The sequence below is a fragment of the Drosophila navojoa genome, chromosome 2, assembly GCF_054131105.1.
Source record: "Drosophila navojoa isolate 15081-1374.11 chromosome 2, UAZ_NAV_1.0, whole genome shotgun sequence".
NCBI lineage: Eukaryota > Metazoa > Arthropoda > Insecta > Diptera > Drosophilidae > Drosophila > Drosophila navojoa.
Window position 1 is genome coordinate 30753727 of NC_142890.1, and position 13706 is coordinate 30767432.

General features: G+C 37.6%; 1 protein-coding gene and 1 long non-coding RNA gene across 3 annotated transcripts in view; one reads left to right on the forward strand and one right to left on the reverse strand.

Annotated features, from left to right (window-relative positions):
• The window catches only part of LOC149092461 (uncharacterized), a 46985-nt gene extending 43040 nt beyond the window's left edge, over nt 1-3945 (forward strand). Inside the window, exons 1-2 of one of the 2 annotated variants that reach the window (XR_016197671.1) lie at nt 3609-3716; nt 3780-3945. This is a non-coding gene — a long non-coding RNA (uncharacterized LOC149092461). Of the gene's footprint in view, nt 1-3608; nt 3717-3779 lie in introns of those variants that run through there. The other variant, XR_016197670.1, reaches the window with a different exon arrangement.
• On the reverse strand, nt 1486-10288 carry LOC108649967 (synaptic vesicle glycoprotein 2B). Its single transcript, XM_089265612.1, has 10 exons — nt 9971-10288; nt 9753-9915; nt 9511-9689; nt 9260-9441; nt 9019-9203; nt 8399-8552; nt 8222-8336; nt 7990-8149; nt 1616-1743; nt 1486-1548 (listed from the first exon to the last, which is right to left on the reverse strand). The coding sequence occupies exons 1-10, from the start codon at nt 10191-10193 to the stop codon at nt 1493-1495; spliced, it is 1545 nt and encodes a 514-aa protein (XP_089121738.1). The 5' UTR covers nt 10194-10288; the 3' UTR covers nt 1486-1492.
• Between the last annotated feature and the right edge of the window lie 3418 nt (nt 10289-13706).

Genomic DNA, 13706 nt, shown 5'->3' on the forward strand with positions numbered 1-13706 from the left:
ACAATACGTTCGAAAGCGTAGCAGAAGCGTATATACATAGATCCGTCTGAATAGTCGGTCCAACCATTAGTAAATCATTGAGTGATCGTTGCGACGAAGTTCGATTTGAGGCATCGAAGACAACTCTGAGCTTCGTTGAAGTGCTAGTTGGCTTGAAGACGCAGTGATGTGGGATGTAATTATGTGGTTCGTCAAGCCTTGGTGAGTGGATCAAACTCATGTGATTTAAGTCTTCATAAATCGGTCGGACATTCCTTTCAATTTGAGTCTGCAATACCATTGCTTGCTTAAAATAAGCTTCAAAAATCTCCAAGCGACATTTTAATTCAGCTTGAATTGGTGCGGATATTCCTTCTCTTAGTTTGGGATCGACAACATTGCGGATGCGGCTAATATTGCGGCGAGTATTCGCACGCTGTGTTTTAAGGCTCTCCAGAGACATTATTCGATCAACAACTTTATGGGTTTATTTAAATAACGATGATCAAATTCACTACCAGAGTTAAACCCAAATCGCACAAAATATTTATTAGCGCGAAGAAAAATGCAAGTGACAAATTTCACTCAACTGAGCTAATGTTGCGTGATGAATATAAGAGCGACGAATAATGCAAGAGACAAATTCCACTCAACTGAGCTTGCAGAAATTCGGCGATGAGTTTCACTCAATAATATCATATAATATCAAGTGAGAAGAGTAATTCCAGCGGTGAATTGTATATGTATATGTATATGTGCTGCTGCGATCGCGGGGGGATCGTAGGGCCAGCGATGTGACGAAGATTGCAAGCAGAAGCTGCTGTTGCTGCGAGAGATTGACGAAACGAAGAAGATGACTCGGTGATGCGACGGCGGGGGTCACAGAGCGACAGCGAAGTCAACCAAAGCGAATGACCGGTGCGAACAGCAAGGCAAGCACAACTAAAAACTTGTATGCTGAAACATTCCCTCTTATGTACAGATGTATGTATGCAGAATATGTCTATACATAAGCCAAATTATAACTCTAAATACGTGCACGGAAATTTGAACAGCAGGGCCCCACGTTGGGCGCCAAAATGTAAGATCAGAAGCGTTTTTCTGTCTAACATGAGTTTCAGAGTATGGGGTGCTGTTCTAACTAAACAAATGAGCCATATATTAAATTCAGCGCATCGTAGGTGCAACGTTTATTCGCAGAGTTCTTGATATAGATTAAAGTACAAACGTATGAGCAAGAGCAGCTTGCTTAGAGCTAAGCGAATTAATACAAGTAATGAGAGTTTTACAATGCAAGAGAAGCAAGTACTTAGGGTGAACCCAAATATAAAAATATAGTTATAAAATTCAAGCTAAATAATAAAGATGAGTGAATTTGGCCCAACACATATAAATACAAAAATCTGGTCCCCCAAAGAATAATGCAAAATGTCTATTTGGCATATTTTCTATATTTGACAATAGATTTTTAAATAAATAGTATTTATTACTAAATTTTATTAACGAATTGTCGTCAGTTAAGTGCCTGTTTAATATTAACTTTCAGGAACAAGGACATTACAAATGATACTATAAAAAATACAACATTAAAGAATATTAACGGATTTGCGTAAAAATATATATATTTTTTACTTACGTAGCATTAGAAAAGAAAGCCAAACAAAAGGTGCCCAACAGTTGATTTTGATAAATAATGGTAGTAATATATTACCAGCAACCGAACCCAAACGTCCGAATGTCATAATTAACAACAGAACCATTGTTCTACAAATGGCAATAAAAAGATAGTGTATTTAGTATATGGACTACAAATAATTAATCAAGTAAGAAAGCTCTAGTCGAGACTGTTCGACTATGAAATCCCCTGGACCCTTCGAAGAATTGAAAGTTCAATAATTCTGCTGGGCTGCAATGTGGGTTTACTATGATAACTTAAATGTTTATAACTTTTCTTGTGGATAGACTTTCTTCATGAAACTCCTAGATTATGATTATATTATTAAAATGCGTGTATTTGCAAAGCACATGTCTCTAGTATTTGAAATACGGCTTTTAAAAATATATAGCGAGGGGATGGATACATATGTATCTATCGATAGTTAACCATATCGATGGCTGAGGCTGTCGATACTTAGAGTGAGTGCCATACTGAATAATAGCAGAAGAAGATAGAAGAGATCAGCAGAGATGAATTTGGACTTGTGGAAGAACTTAAAGCGAACTTTATGTTAAGAAATAAAAGCTTCCGACACATTAAATAACTAATTTCGATAAGGTTTTACTTAATTACAAAATATCGAAAGTACTTATCGATTTGTATACCCTGAACCCATTGAAAATGGGAAATCAGGGTATAATGGTTTTGTTGAAATGTATGTAACAGGCAGAAGGAAGCGTGGCAGACCTCACAAAGTATATATATTCTTGATCAGGGCGACAAACTGAGTCGATTTGGCCCTGTCCGTCTGTGTGTCTGTCCGTCCGTCCGTCCGTCCGTATGTATGAACGCGTCGATCTTAGAAGATATAAGAGCTAGAGACTTCAACTTTTTTTTAAATGTCCGTATATATCGCGCGCATATCGAGTTTATCACTAAAAAACGATAACTCATTCCGATACTTTTTATCGATAAAAACTTTATCGAAAATCACTTATAAAATTATATCTCTCACATTTTTAAAGGTAGAGTGTCAAAATTTTAAATATATTTTAAGACGCATTTTATACAATTTCGGTTTTTCTTAAAATTTACCTTCCACCCCTATATCCACCCTCTCACCATAATCTTTGTAAAAGTCGTATATCAAATACTAGAGCCTTGTGCTTCGATATACACATACATTACGATTACGTTCTAAAAGTTTCATTACGATCGTACGTCTAGAAATTAAATTATCAACAAATTAGTTCTCATAATATTGCCAACACTGCAGCGCAACCCAAGCGCAATCGCCTGTACATGCGTGTGTGTGTGTGCGTGTGTATGTGCGAATTATTATTGAAATATCAGTTGCTCGAAGGGTTCAAGGGATCTCGTAGTCGAGCAGTCTCGACTACTGCTTTTTTACTTGTTGGATAAAAATTCTATATGCGATATTTCAGTTCTCTAGGTCTTATATCTTCTGAGATTGATGCGTTCATACATACGAACGGACGGACGAAATCAGGTCGTCACTTTGATCAAGAATATATATACTTTGCCTGTTACATACTTTTAATAAAACCATTATCCTCGATATCCAATTTTCAATGCGTTCAGGGCGTTAGATTTTGAAATTTATCTTAGATATCCTTCGCCTCTTTGCCCTGCACACAATAAATTAACAAAGAGACTTCTGGCTCAAATAAATATTGTAATTATTTTCTAAAAGTGCAGTAAATGTTGTGCTCTACATGAATTAGTTCTAGTGCAAATAACCAATCTAATACGTTTCTGCCGTGTCAGACTAGATGTCAAAATGAGATTTCTGACTCATATGAATATTGCTATTATTTTCTGGAAATACAGTAAATGTGGTGCTCCCCATGAATTAGTTCTAGTGAAAATAACTAATCTCTTTTGTTTAGGCCGTGTCAGACTAGAGGTCATGCGAATTTATTTTGTGAAATCGATACATTATGGATACGTGTAGCAATTTCGATTCGTTGTAGTCATGCTTTAAAAAAGGTATCAAGTGGAAGGCCCAAGCCCGAATGATATCTTCGTTTTAAAGAAAACTACAATCAACATGAAACTGGTAAAGCAGAAAATTTGTTTACTCACTTAAAAGTATTCTTATATTGGTGTCTCTTATTCACAGATTCTGCTCACTGCTGTGCTAGCTGTCTTGGCATCGGGCTGCTATGCTGTTATTGATGGCAGCGTTTACCCTAGGCAAGACCCACCACCACCAGATAATTAAAAGCTAGAGCTGGTTTTCGAAATATAATGTATATTCAAATATACAAATCATAATGCAAAAATAACTTTTGAACTGGTCATATTATTTACTATTATTTACATCGACGAACAACTGAATGATTTCAATTCCAATTTTAATTTATTTCACTCTTTGTTATAACTATAGATTTTTGTAAACTGTATTTTACAATAATTTAAGAGTTTAGGCTAAGAAAATAGGCCTTTTATGCTAAGATATTTATTAACATACATGACATATGGAATATGCGATAACATAATTACTTGAATAGAAAACCCCATGAAACACTAAACACTAAAAACTACAAGACTATGCCAAGTCATTTATATGTTGATTCCTGACACTTGGTTATGAATTTTCGATAGTCGCGATAATTTAATATACCAATTCAGTATTGTCTCGACAATGTAAATCAATCGTGGAATGATGCCAAGCAAGCTTAAAATTAATATTCAGAACTTTATTTTGCGTGATTCGTAATTGGTTTATGTGACATTTGGCTATATCTGAGCAAACTGGCAAATCGGACCTAAAGATATAGAGATTTGGAAATTCTGGTATATTTTGAATACTATTGATGCTGGAGATCTCAAATTTTGTATATATTTGGACCAAAAAGCTTAGATGAATGTATGTCCGCCCACAGGGAGCGTGGCGAACCGCAACAGTTTATATCTCCAGCCAGAAATTTGGATAGTTAAGTAACTAGTAACCTCCTCTATCGATGACCCAAACATAATTTTTACGCCTCTTTAAGGGCGTGGCATATCGAAGAATACACTGTAATTTTCACATTTTTTGAGTGTAAGTATCCTAAATTAGAGGCTACGGTTCCGTTAGTTCGTTCTAAGAACTGACCACGTAGGCGCGTGGCAAATCGGGAAAAACTGCATTTTCTTCAGTATTAGAGTTAAACCTTGCTACTAAATTGTTTATGGGATGTGAATGCATGGTATCCAAAATGTAAAAAAATATGTAAACAAAGTCTTTGTATCCATTAAATATATATACAAAACAAGTAAGAAAGCTTTAGTCGAGACTGCTCGACTACGAAATCCCCTGAATCCTACAAGCAACTGATATTTCAATAATAGTTCGCACACACGCACGCGCATATACGGCGACTGCGATTAAGCTGCGCTGCTGTGCACTATGGGTAATTTTGCCATTTTTTGGGTATTTAGTCGTTTTCTCGAAATATTAAAATGTATTCTTTTTTTAAGTGAACATCTTAATAAAACTCCAAACTTTTAAGTACGGTACCCAAAATGTTGAATAACAGTCCACTGTTAAGCTTAACAGTTGTTAAAGGCAAGTGTTATTTTGGAAAAGCACGTGCCTTCAGCTTACATTTTTTAGTAGCCGATTTTCAAATTGTCGTTATTCAAAGACAAGATACAATTTTCGAGAAATTTAAAAGGATATGAATTATTAGGGTGTCTACTATGTGTTGGTTTAAATAATATTTGATGTTTGAGCTTCTTCTATTAATTATTTGTAAAATTATCAATTGTTGTCAAATGCCATTTCTTGTAAATAAAATTCAATTTTTGCAAAGACATATAAAACAGGCATTAAGGTGCATCAAAATAATACCAATTGTATGTCGTAGAGCCATTAATTGTGATTATATTATCTTTTGTCTCAATTTACACTTTTACTAACAACTGGCGCAAATCAATTTTTAGCAAGCGACTACGGGCTGAACTTTGTGATGTTTGGCTCAATGAAAAGGGCAACTATAACCAAGAAACAGTAATTATGATTTTTTTTTAAGGCAAAACTAAATAAGATTAATATTGATTCAACTTATTAATCATAATACAACAGCAAAAGCCGCTTTTTTGCCAAAGTATAAATGCTAAATGGAAAAAATGCAAAAAATGAAAAAAAAAAAACTAGCTGACAACTACTACTGAATGCATTTCACAGCAAATTTTTATAAAATAAATGTTCATTCGAGGCAGATAATGAATAATGCTGTTCATCTTGTAGGTATTTTGACGAAGAAGCGCATGAAGGCATAACAGAATTCATAATTTCGCTGATTTTTGTAATAGAGCGACGCGTATCAATATTTTTTGCTGATCTGAATATCAATTTCTATTTTTCAAAGCTCGATTGTTTGCAAATAAAATTATTATTTTAAGGTATTAACTAGCAAAATTCTATACAAAAATTTTTTTTGGATCAAAAATTTTAATTCATTATTTTTTTGGGGGCGGTGACACGCCCATTTTTCTAAAACATTTTTCTAACGGTATACATATTCATAATAAAACAAGTAAGAAGACTCTAGTCGAGACTGCTCGACTAGGAGATACCCTGAACCCTCCAAGCTGATATTCTTATCATTCTGCACTTCTTTTATGCACGCACACATACACTTACATGCATCCACCCTCACGCGCCCGCGCTCTGCTAACTGCGCAGTAAGCAGCGACTGCGCTTGGGCTGCGCTGCAGTGTGAGCAATAGTACGAGAATTTACTTGGTGAATAACTTCGTTTGTAAGCATACGATCTTAATGAAATTCTAGGACTTGAAATAAGTTTTTTACAAATTAGGGGCGAAGGGGCCGTGGTATCCAAAATCTTTTGATTACAAAATGTTTGTATTCATCATACGTATATACACAGTAAATCTGAAGTCTCCACGTCTAATAGTATTCTAATGAGGCTCAAAAAACAAAATCAATTTTTCGATTATTCTCGATAAAAAAGTTATCGGATGAGTTATCGAAAAAATAAGGCAAACTCGTACTGCGTATGGTATACACGAGTATGCACACAAAATTTCAGCTCTCTAGTTCTTATATCTTCTGAGATCTCGGCGCTCATACGGACAGACGGACGGACGGACAGACAGACGGACAGGGCTATATCAACTCAGCTCGTCGTGCTGATCAAGAATATATATACTTTATGGGGTCTGCGATGATTCCTTCTGCCTCTTACATACTTTTTCACAAAAAACATTATACCCTGATTTCCCATTTTCAATGGGTTCAGGGTATAAAAACGGATAAAAATATCTGGCTTAGTTTTCAATACCCGATAATTTGGATTTTTCCCAATAGTGCAGTGTTGGCAATATTATGAGAATTTAGTTGTTGAATAATTTAATTTCTAGACGTATGATCTTAATGAAACTTTCAGAACGTAAGCATAATGTTCAAATGTATTTATATACCGAAGCACAAGTATCTAGTATTTTAAATACACGTTTTACAAATATGATGGTGAGGGGTGGATATAGGGGTGGGGAAGTAAATTTAAAAAAAAAATCTAAAAATGTATAAAATGCATCTTAATATATGTTTTCAATTTGAAGACTGTAGCTTTAAAGATGTAGGAGATATAATTTTAGAACGGATTTTCGATAAGGTTCTTGTTATCGATAACAAAATAACGAGATGAGTTATCGATTTTTGGTGATAAACACGATATGCGCGATATATATACGGACATTAAAAAAAATTGAAGTCTCTATCTCTTATAACTTCTGAGATCGACGCGTTCAAACAGACAGACAGACAGACGGACAGGGCCAAATCGACTCAGCTCGTCGTCCTGATCAAGAATATATATACTTTGTGAAGTCTGCCACGCGTCCTTCTTCCTGTTATATACATTTTAACAAAACCATTATACCCTGATTTTCCGTTTTCAATGGGTTCAGGGTAAAACTGTTCATTTTATGAAGAAAAAACGAAATAGACTAATCGATTACTGTCGATTAAAAAAGTATCGGGTTAGTTATCGAAAAAATATGATAAACATGCACTGCGTATGCTATACACAAGTATGCATGCAAAATTTCAGCTCTTATATCTTCTAAGATCGACGCACTCATACGGATGGACGGACAGACAGATGGACGGATATCGACTCAGCTCATTGCCCTAATCAAGAATACATATACTATATACATACATTTCAACAAAACCATTACACTTTGATTTCCCATTTTCAATAGGTTCAGGGTATAAAAAACTGCAAAAATTTAAATCACATCTCCCGTACAAGGAATGAGGCAAAGTCGACTCTGTGTTACTCATTCATATTCGACTTTTCGACATACATACGTACCTTACCAAAGTAGGAAAATATACCACAGTCATACTTATAATAGTGGACGCACAGATCCCCATGACCATTAAATAGAATGCAGAGATAAGTAGCATCGAGAGGCTCGAGTTGGTAAAGTAAAGCCCACCGACGAGGATTGTTGCTATAAACAGACTGATCTCTAAAAAAAAAAAAATATAAAAATAAAACTGGTAAGTGTTATAAGTCAATGCTAAAATAGAGCTAAACTTACTGAGCATGTGGCTGGCAAATGCTTGAAGGCTCAGCAGGGGAAAAACAAGTAAAAATCCTAGTAGACCAATGGCAGAAACTATAATATTGTCAGTGTAGGATCCTGGTTGTTGATGCTGTATGATCGGGTGCATTATTTTAATGTTTGAAATTTTGGGCCTCCAGATCGCCTACCTACTATGTCGCATTCCTGACTTTTCTGCTCTTTTGTGAAGTTCATTTCGGAATTGTGGTTGAGGACTGCGCACATGCTCCTATCCGCATATCCTCTCACCTCGAAGGCGTGCATGGTGGCGAAGATTTTTGGCATCCACAAACGAATAGAGTTCACACTACCAGGATTAGTGAATGTATGTAGAGATAGAGAACGAGAGAATATGCATAAGATATTAATAGATTATAAATTAATAGTTTCTATGCTATAACCGATTAAATATTTATAATAAATAATTAACATCTTATTATATTAAACTAATTCCTGATTAATAGTTTATTCGAATTTCTTCAGCTCAAACGTTTAACATTCAAAATATCCTTAACCAGTTTTGTTAATAGTTTGAATAATTATTATTTTAATCAGCATTTTTGATAGATATCTTTTTTTAAATATATTTTTGCATGTTCTTGCTCAGTGTAACGTGCTAAGCTACGAATATAAACGCTCGAATACAAAGTGTATTGGAATGAAAGGATTCGATTAAATTTACCAGACTTTAAAAAAAGTGCTTATATAATAATTTGTAGGTAATGTATGCGGAAGTAAAGAGTAAATGTCAAAAAATGATTGTTTTTATTTACCACATAATTTGACAGAAGTGCAGCAGATAAACGTGAATGGACACTCCCAGATAAGGGCATTTGCACATTGCTTTGAGCTGCTTTAGTCCTTCGCAAAATATAAACTTTGCCTTGCGCCACCTCTGCATCACCGATAAGTGATTTTCTTCCATTTGCTCTGGCTTGACATCCCTCACACTTTTTATCTGAATTGTCTTTATCAGAATAAGATCGTTCAATTACAGATGAACCGATAACTTACCGGATAAGCTTCGCGACTTGTGCGGTTGTTCATTGCGTAAATACGTTGAAAACATTCTAACGCTTTGCTGTAGTAGCCATGGGCCATAAGGAACTTGGGACTTTCCGGCAGAAAGATATGCAGAATACCACTTAAAAAAGTTGGCAGTGCCAAAATAGCCAAAAATACCTGCCATGTGTGAACTGAAAAGGAAAATTATGAGCACAACACCTTCGGGGAAAGCAGACAGCAAGTATGAGAACTCCACTTACACTTCATGGATCCCAATTTAAAAAAGATGTGCCGTGGCAATATTAAGTATGCCAGTAATGGCAATATTATTGCCGCAACGGAAACACATAAGCCGATAAAGAACATTATATAGTGCCTGTGCTTCTGGCCATGGAACTCGGCCAGATAGCTGATGACAACCGCAAAAGGGCCACAGATACTGCAGGAAGGTAGTTGATATAGTTGGGCCATGGACAGCATATAGGACTACCCTGATACCCACACTAGTCCATCGAAGAATTTAAATATCATCAATTGAACTGAATTTTGACTAAGGGCCGAGCAGAGGACAAATATACCGTCAATGAAACCGCCATAGATTAGAACAGGGCGACGACCAAGTGTGTCCGATACAAAGCCCCATGGTATGGCTGATAAAATCATGCCTAGAAAATTCAATTAGTTCCTTTATCTACCCAATATCTATTTGATATTATTTACCTGAATAGGTCATTGCATTCAACATTCCCATGTCCATTACGCTGAGGTTTAGGTTACACTCAGCCGTTGGCATCACATAAGATATTACTGAGGCGGAGAATACCATTGATGTTAGGCAGGGGAGCGCGCAGAAAACAATTATAATATTAAATACACCGAAGCCACATGCTGAAATTGCCGTCTCAAAATCTGCAGTTTCCTCTGCAGCTACTTCTTTGGCCATCTATATAGCGACTATTATCATAAAATAGAGTGCAACTAAAATTTCGAGAAATTTTGAAAGTAAACTTTAGGCATTCTAGATTTATGAAATAATCACATAAAGCTTATATGTAATTTTTTAAATAATCAAAACAAATTTCACAATTTAACAAGGAAGAAGGCTCTAGTCGAAACTGTTCGACAAGGAGATACCCTGAACCCTCCAAACTGATATTTTAATCATGCTGCATTTCTTTATGCACATATACATGCATCCATACGTACGTAGCGCAGTTAGCAGCGAATAATAGTAATAATAACTGATTTCTTTTGTAAACGGACAATCTTACTGAAACTTTCAGAACGTAATCATAATCATAATAATCATCATAATAATACATTAAAAACCACAAGTCTCTCTTTCAATGGGTTCAGGGTATAAAAATATCTGATTCAACCTATTGCGATATTGTCTGTGACCGGACAGTAGTTTTGATGCTCATTTACGAAAGTAAAATGAGTATATTGGTTTTGTGAAATGGACTTAAGTCTAGGTATTTTCTCTACGAATTTTCGCATTTTATACCTTGAACTCGTTGAAAATGGGAAATCAAGCTATAATGGTTTTGTGAAAAAGTATGTAACGGGCAGAAGGAATCATCGGCGACCCCATAAAGTACCTATATATTCTTGATCAGAACGACGATCTGAGTCGATATAGCTCTGTCCGTCTGTCTGTCCGTCCGTCCATATGAGTGCGTCGATCTCAGAAGATATAGAAGCTAGAAAGCTGAAATTTGGCATGCATGCCCAAAATTTGTAAAAAATGCATTTAAAATATTAGACTTGTGCTTTGGAATATATACATTTGAATATTATAATTACGTTCTGAAAGTTTAATTAAAATTGTACGTCTAAAAATTAAATTATTCAACAAATAAATTCGTATAATATTGCCCACATTGCAATGCATTGCAGCGCAGCCCAAGCGCTATTAGAATATCAGATGGAGAGTTCAGGATATCTCCTAGTCGAGCAGTCTCGACTTGTGCCTTCTTACTTGTTTAATATTCGTTTATAATCAAAATTATTTATTGATAGCTATATACAAGATGGGTGGTGCCTAGGATAGCGCGCGATGCTTGGGCGACGGCCGTAAAGCCTTGCTTCGGAAGCATTATGCGCTACTTTAGTCTGGGACAGCTCGTCTTCTTATACGCTCGACTCTGCGGAGCTCCGTCATGACTGTGGCCGCGAAGGTGCTTATTAGTTCCCAAGCTACCTCCGATTCCAGCATGGCGTTGACTATGCTGTCTGTCTCTTCTAGTCGACGCCTCTTCTTGTCGCCGCCTCTCCTCTAGGAACCGTCCACATTTAAATAAGATGTGTTTGGCGTCTTTCTCATGCCCTTTCACATGTCTCAGTTTCCTCGTAACTAAAACGCTTCAAATAGGTCGGAAAGCATCCATGTCCCGAGAGGATGTGTGAAAGATAGAAATTAACCTCGCCGGGATTAAGCGGATTAAGCTCCGGGATGAGCGTGTGTGTCCATCGCCCTTTAGTTGAGCTATTCCGCAGCTGACTCTGATTGCGCTCAGCCTGTAGGTCGGGCAAAAGCTCCGGCTGTAGCTCGGCGTTGCCATCGCTATTGACCATATTGGCGCTGCATTAAGGATGACTAACCTAATGACGCTCATTAGAAGAAGACGTCGTTGCTGTTTAGGTCCCCTTTTTTTGCGGCTGCTTCCGACGAATTCCGTTTTGTGCGCCGCCAGCTCGAGTCCAGCTCCTGTTAACCAGTTTCGTATGCGATTGATACATTCGCTGCACATATGCTTTGATCTTTAAGTTTTGGCGACGCGCATCTGTTGTTGACCCGGCCTTCCAGAAACCAAATTGATTGTGGTGACAGGCCTCCAGCGCTAGCAACGATTCCCTCCACAAGGTTGGCACCCTGGCAGTTGGCTCACCTATTTTGAACAGAAGTGCCGAATGATCGCTGCCCGTTAACTATCGCAATGGTTGCATGTTGCTTCCCGAAAGAGGGATAAAATGACAAAAGTAATGTAAATTACAGAACCGTATCCAGCCCGACTGAAGGTAAACTCGTGGCCAGTGTTGAGCAGCATCTAGTGTCGAGTAGATCTCTAGTAGGATATTGTTCGAGCAGAGTTTTGGATTTCCCAACTTGGAGAGCAACCGTAGCTCTTTTCTGTCCACCAAACGTAGACCGAATCGATTTGATGGCCTCAATGGGGAGTGAGCTTTCCTTCAGTTCAACCCTGATTACCCCCAAGATCTCCTCCTTGCTAGCTAACTCATCTAGAACATCGCAGCTCAGACGTTTTGAATTTGAGTCGCTCTTGACTGCGCGAAGCATGTCCGCATAGCTGCGACCACCTACGCCTGAAATTGCGATTGAATCACTTCTGGGTCGTTTTTGCGAAGGCTTGCGTCCTTTAACGAGCGTCCAGCTAATCGGGTTTGTCTGTCGACCCCGCTGGTTTGATTTATCATCTGCAGCCCGTAGAGCCATGGGCTCTATTGGGTTCGCTGCGCTTCTATTAAGCCTCGGCTTTTTTGAGGGTGCTCTGCTCGGTGGCATCTTGCCTCGACCGCTTGGGCGTATAACTACCTGCTGTGGCACTAGTGCTCGCTGCTTGAGCTCTCTCGCCTACTTTCTTGAAAGGCGTGGTCTGCACTTCGCAGTTTTAACCGATCGGTTACAGAACGCTTCGGCAGTCTTGTGGAGGCTGATCTAGCCAGCCTACCCAGCTCCTCTTTCATTAGGGCATTTATCCCCTCTTTACAACTCCTATTTGAGTTAACGCTTCGTTGGGTGCCTGGCACTCAACTATTTGGGACTGATTGGAAGTCAACGGCTGTAGCAACGCCCTCTGTTGTTGCTGCGGCGATCGCTGCAACGAGGAACGGTGCGGGAAAGCTTGCAGTTCGTCCTCCATAGTGACATCCATTTTGCTCCGAATATTAAGGCGTGAAGCCTGTAGTGGGCAATGACTTCTTATATAATTTAAGCTTACAGACCCAGTAGCTCAAACTCAGCTTAATGACGACGAGATCCCGAAAGTATGCACTACTTTAAAAACTGCAACTTCACTACAGAATTTAGGTTGCTTGCTGTCTTTGCTAAGAATTAGCAACAACATTGTATTAATACGTGAACGTGATTAATAAATATATCTGTTTTATTAGTATAAAAGGTAAGGCAAATAATGAGCAATCGAATACGATATCACGTCACTGTTAATCACCAAACAGTTTTTCAAATTGTTTTACGTGCATCACAATTGCAAGAGGCGCGAGATGAGCGAAACAAGCAAAAACAATTAAAACGAAGAGAAACGCGCAGATACGTAAAGGATTTGATGGACAACGTCAACAAGTACTTCGAGCATTTACATCACGTTCATTTTATCGCCTAGCACTTTAGTATGAGCCTGATGTTGATGTTGGTCATTGGTACATTGGACAAGAAATGCCCGCACTGCCATGCCCTTCAATTTAAATAATTGCT

Bases quoted from the DNA above. Each gene is read 5' to 3' on its own strand.
- LOC108649967 (XM_089265612.1), bottom strand. From the start codon at position 10,193: ATGGCCAAAGAAGTAGCTGCAGAGGAAACTGCAGATTTTGAGACGGCA. The intron at 9,916-9,970 runs GTAAATAATATC...TGAATTTTCTAG, and splicing joins GAATGCAATGACCTATTCAG to GCATGATTTTATCAGCCATA. The intron at 1,744-7,989 runs GTACGTATGTAT...TGCCATTTGTAG, and splicing joins TATTTTCCTACTTTGGTAAG to AACAATGGTTCTGTTGTTAA.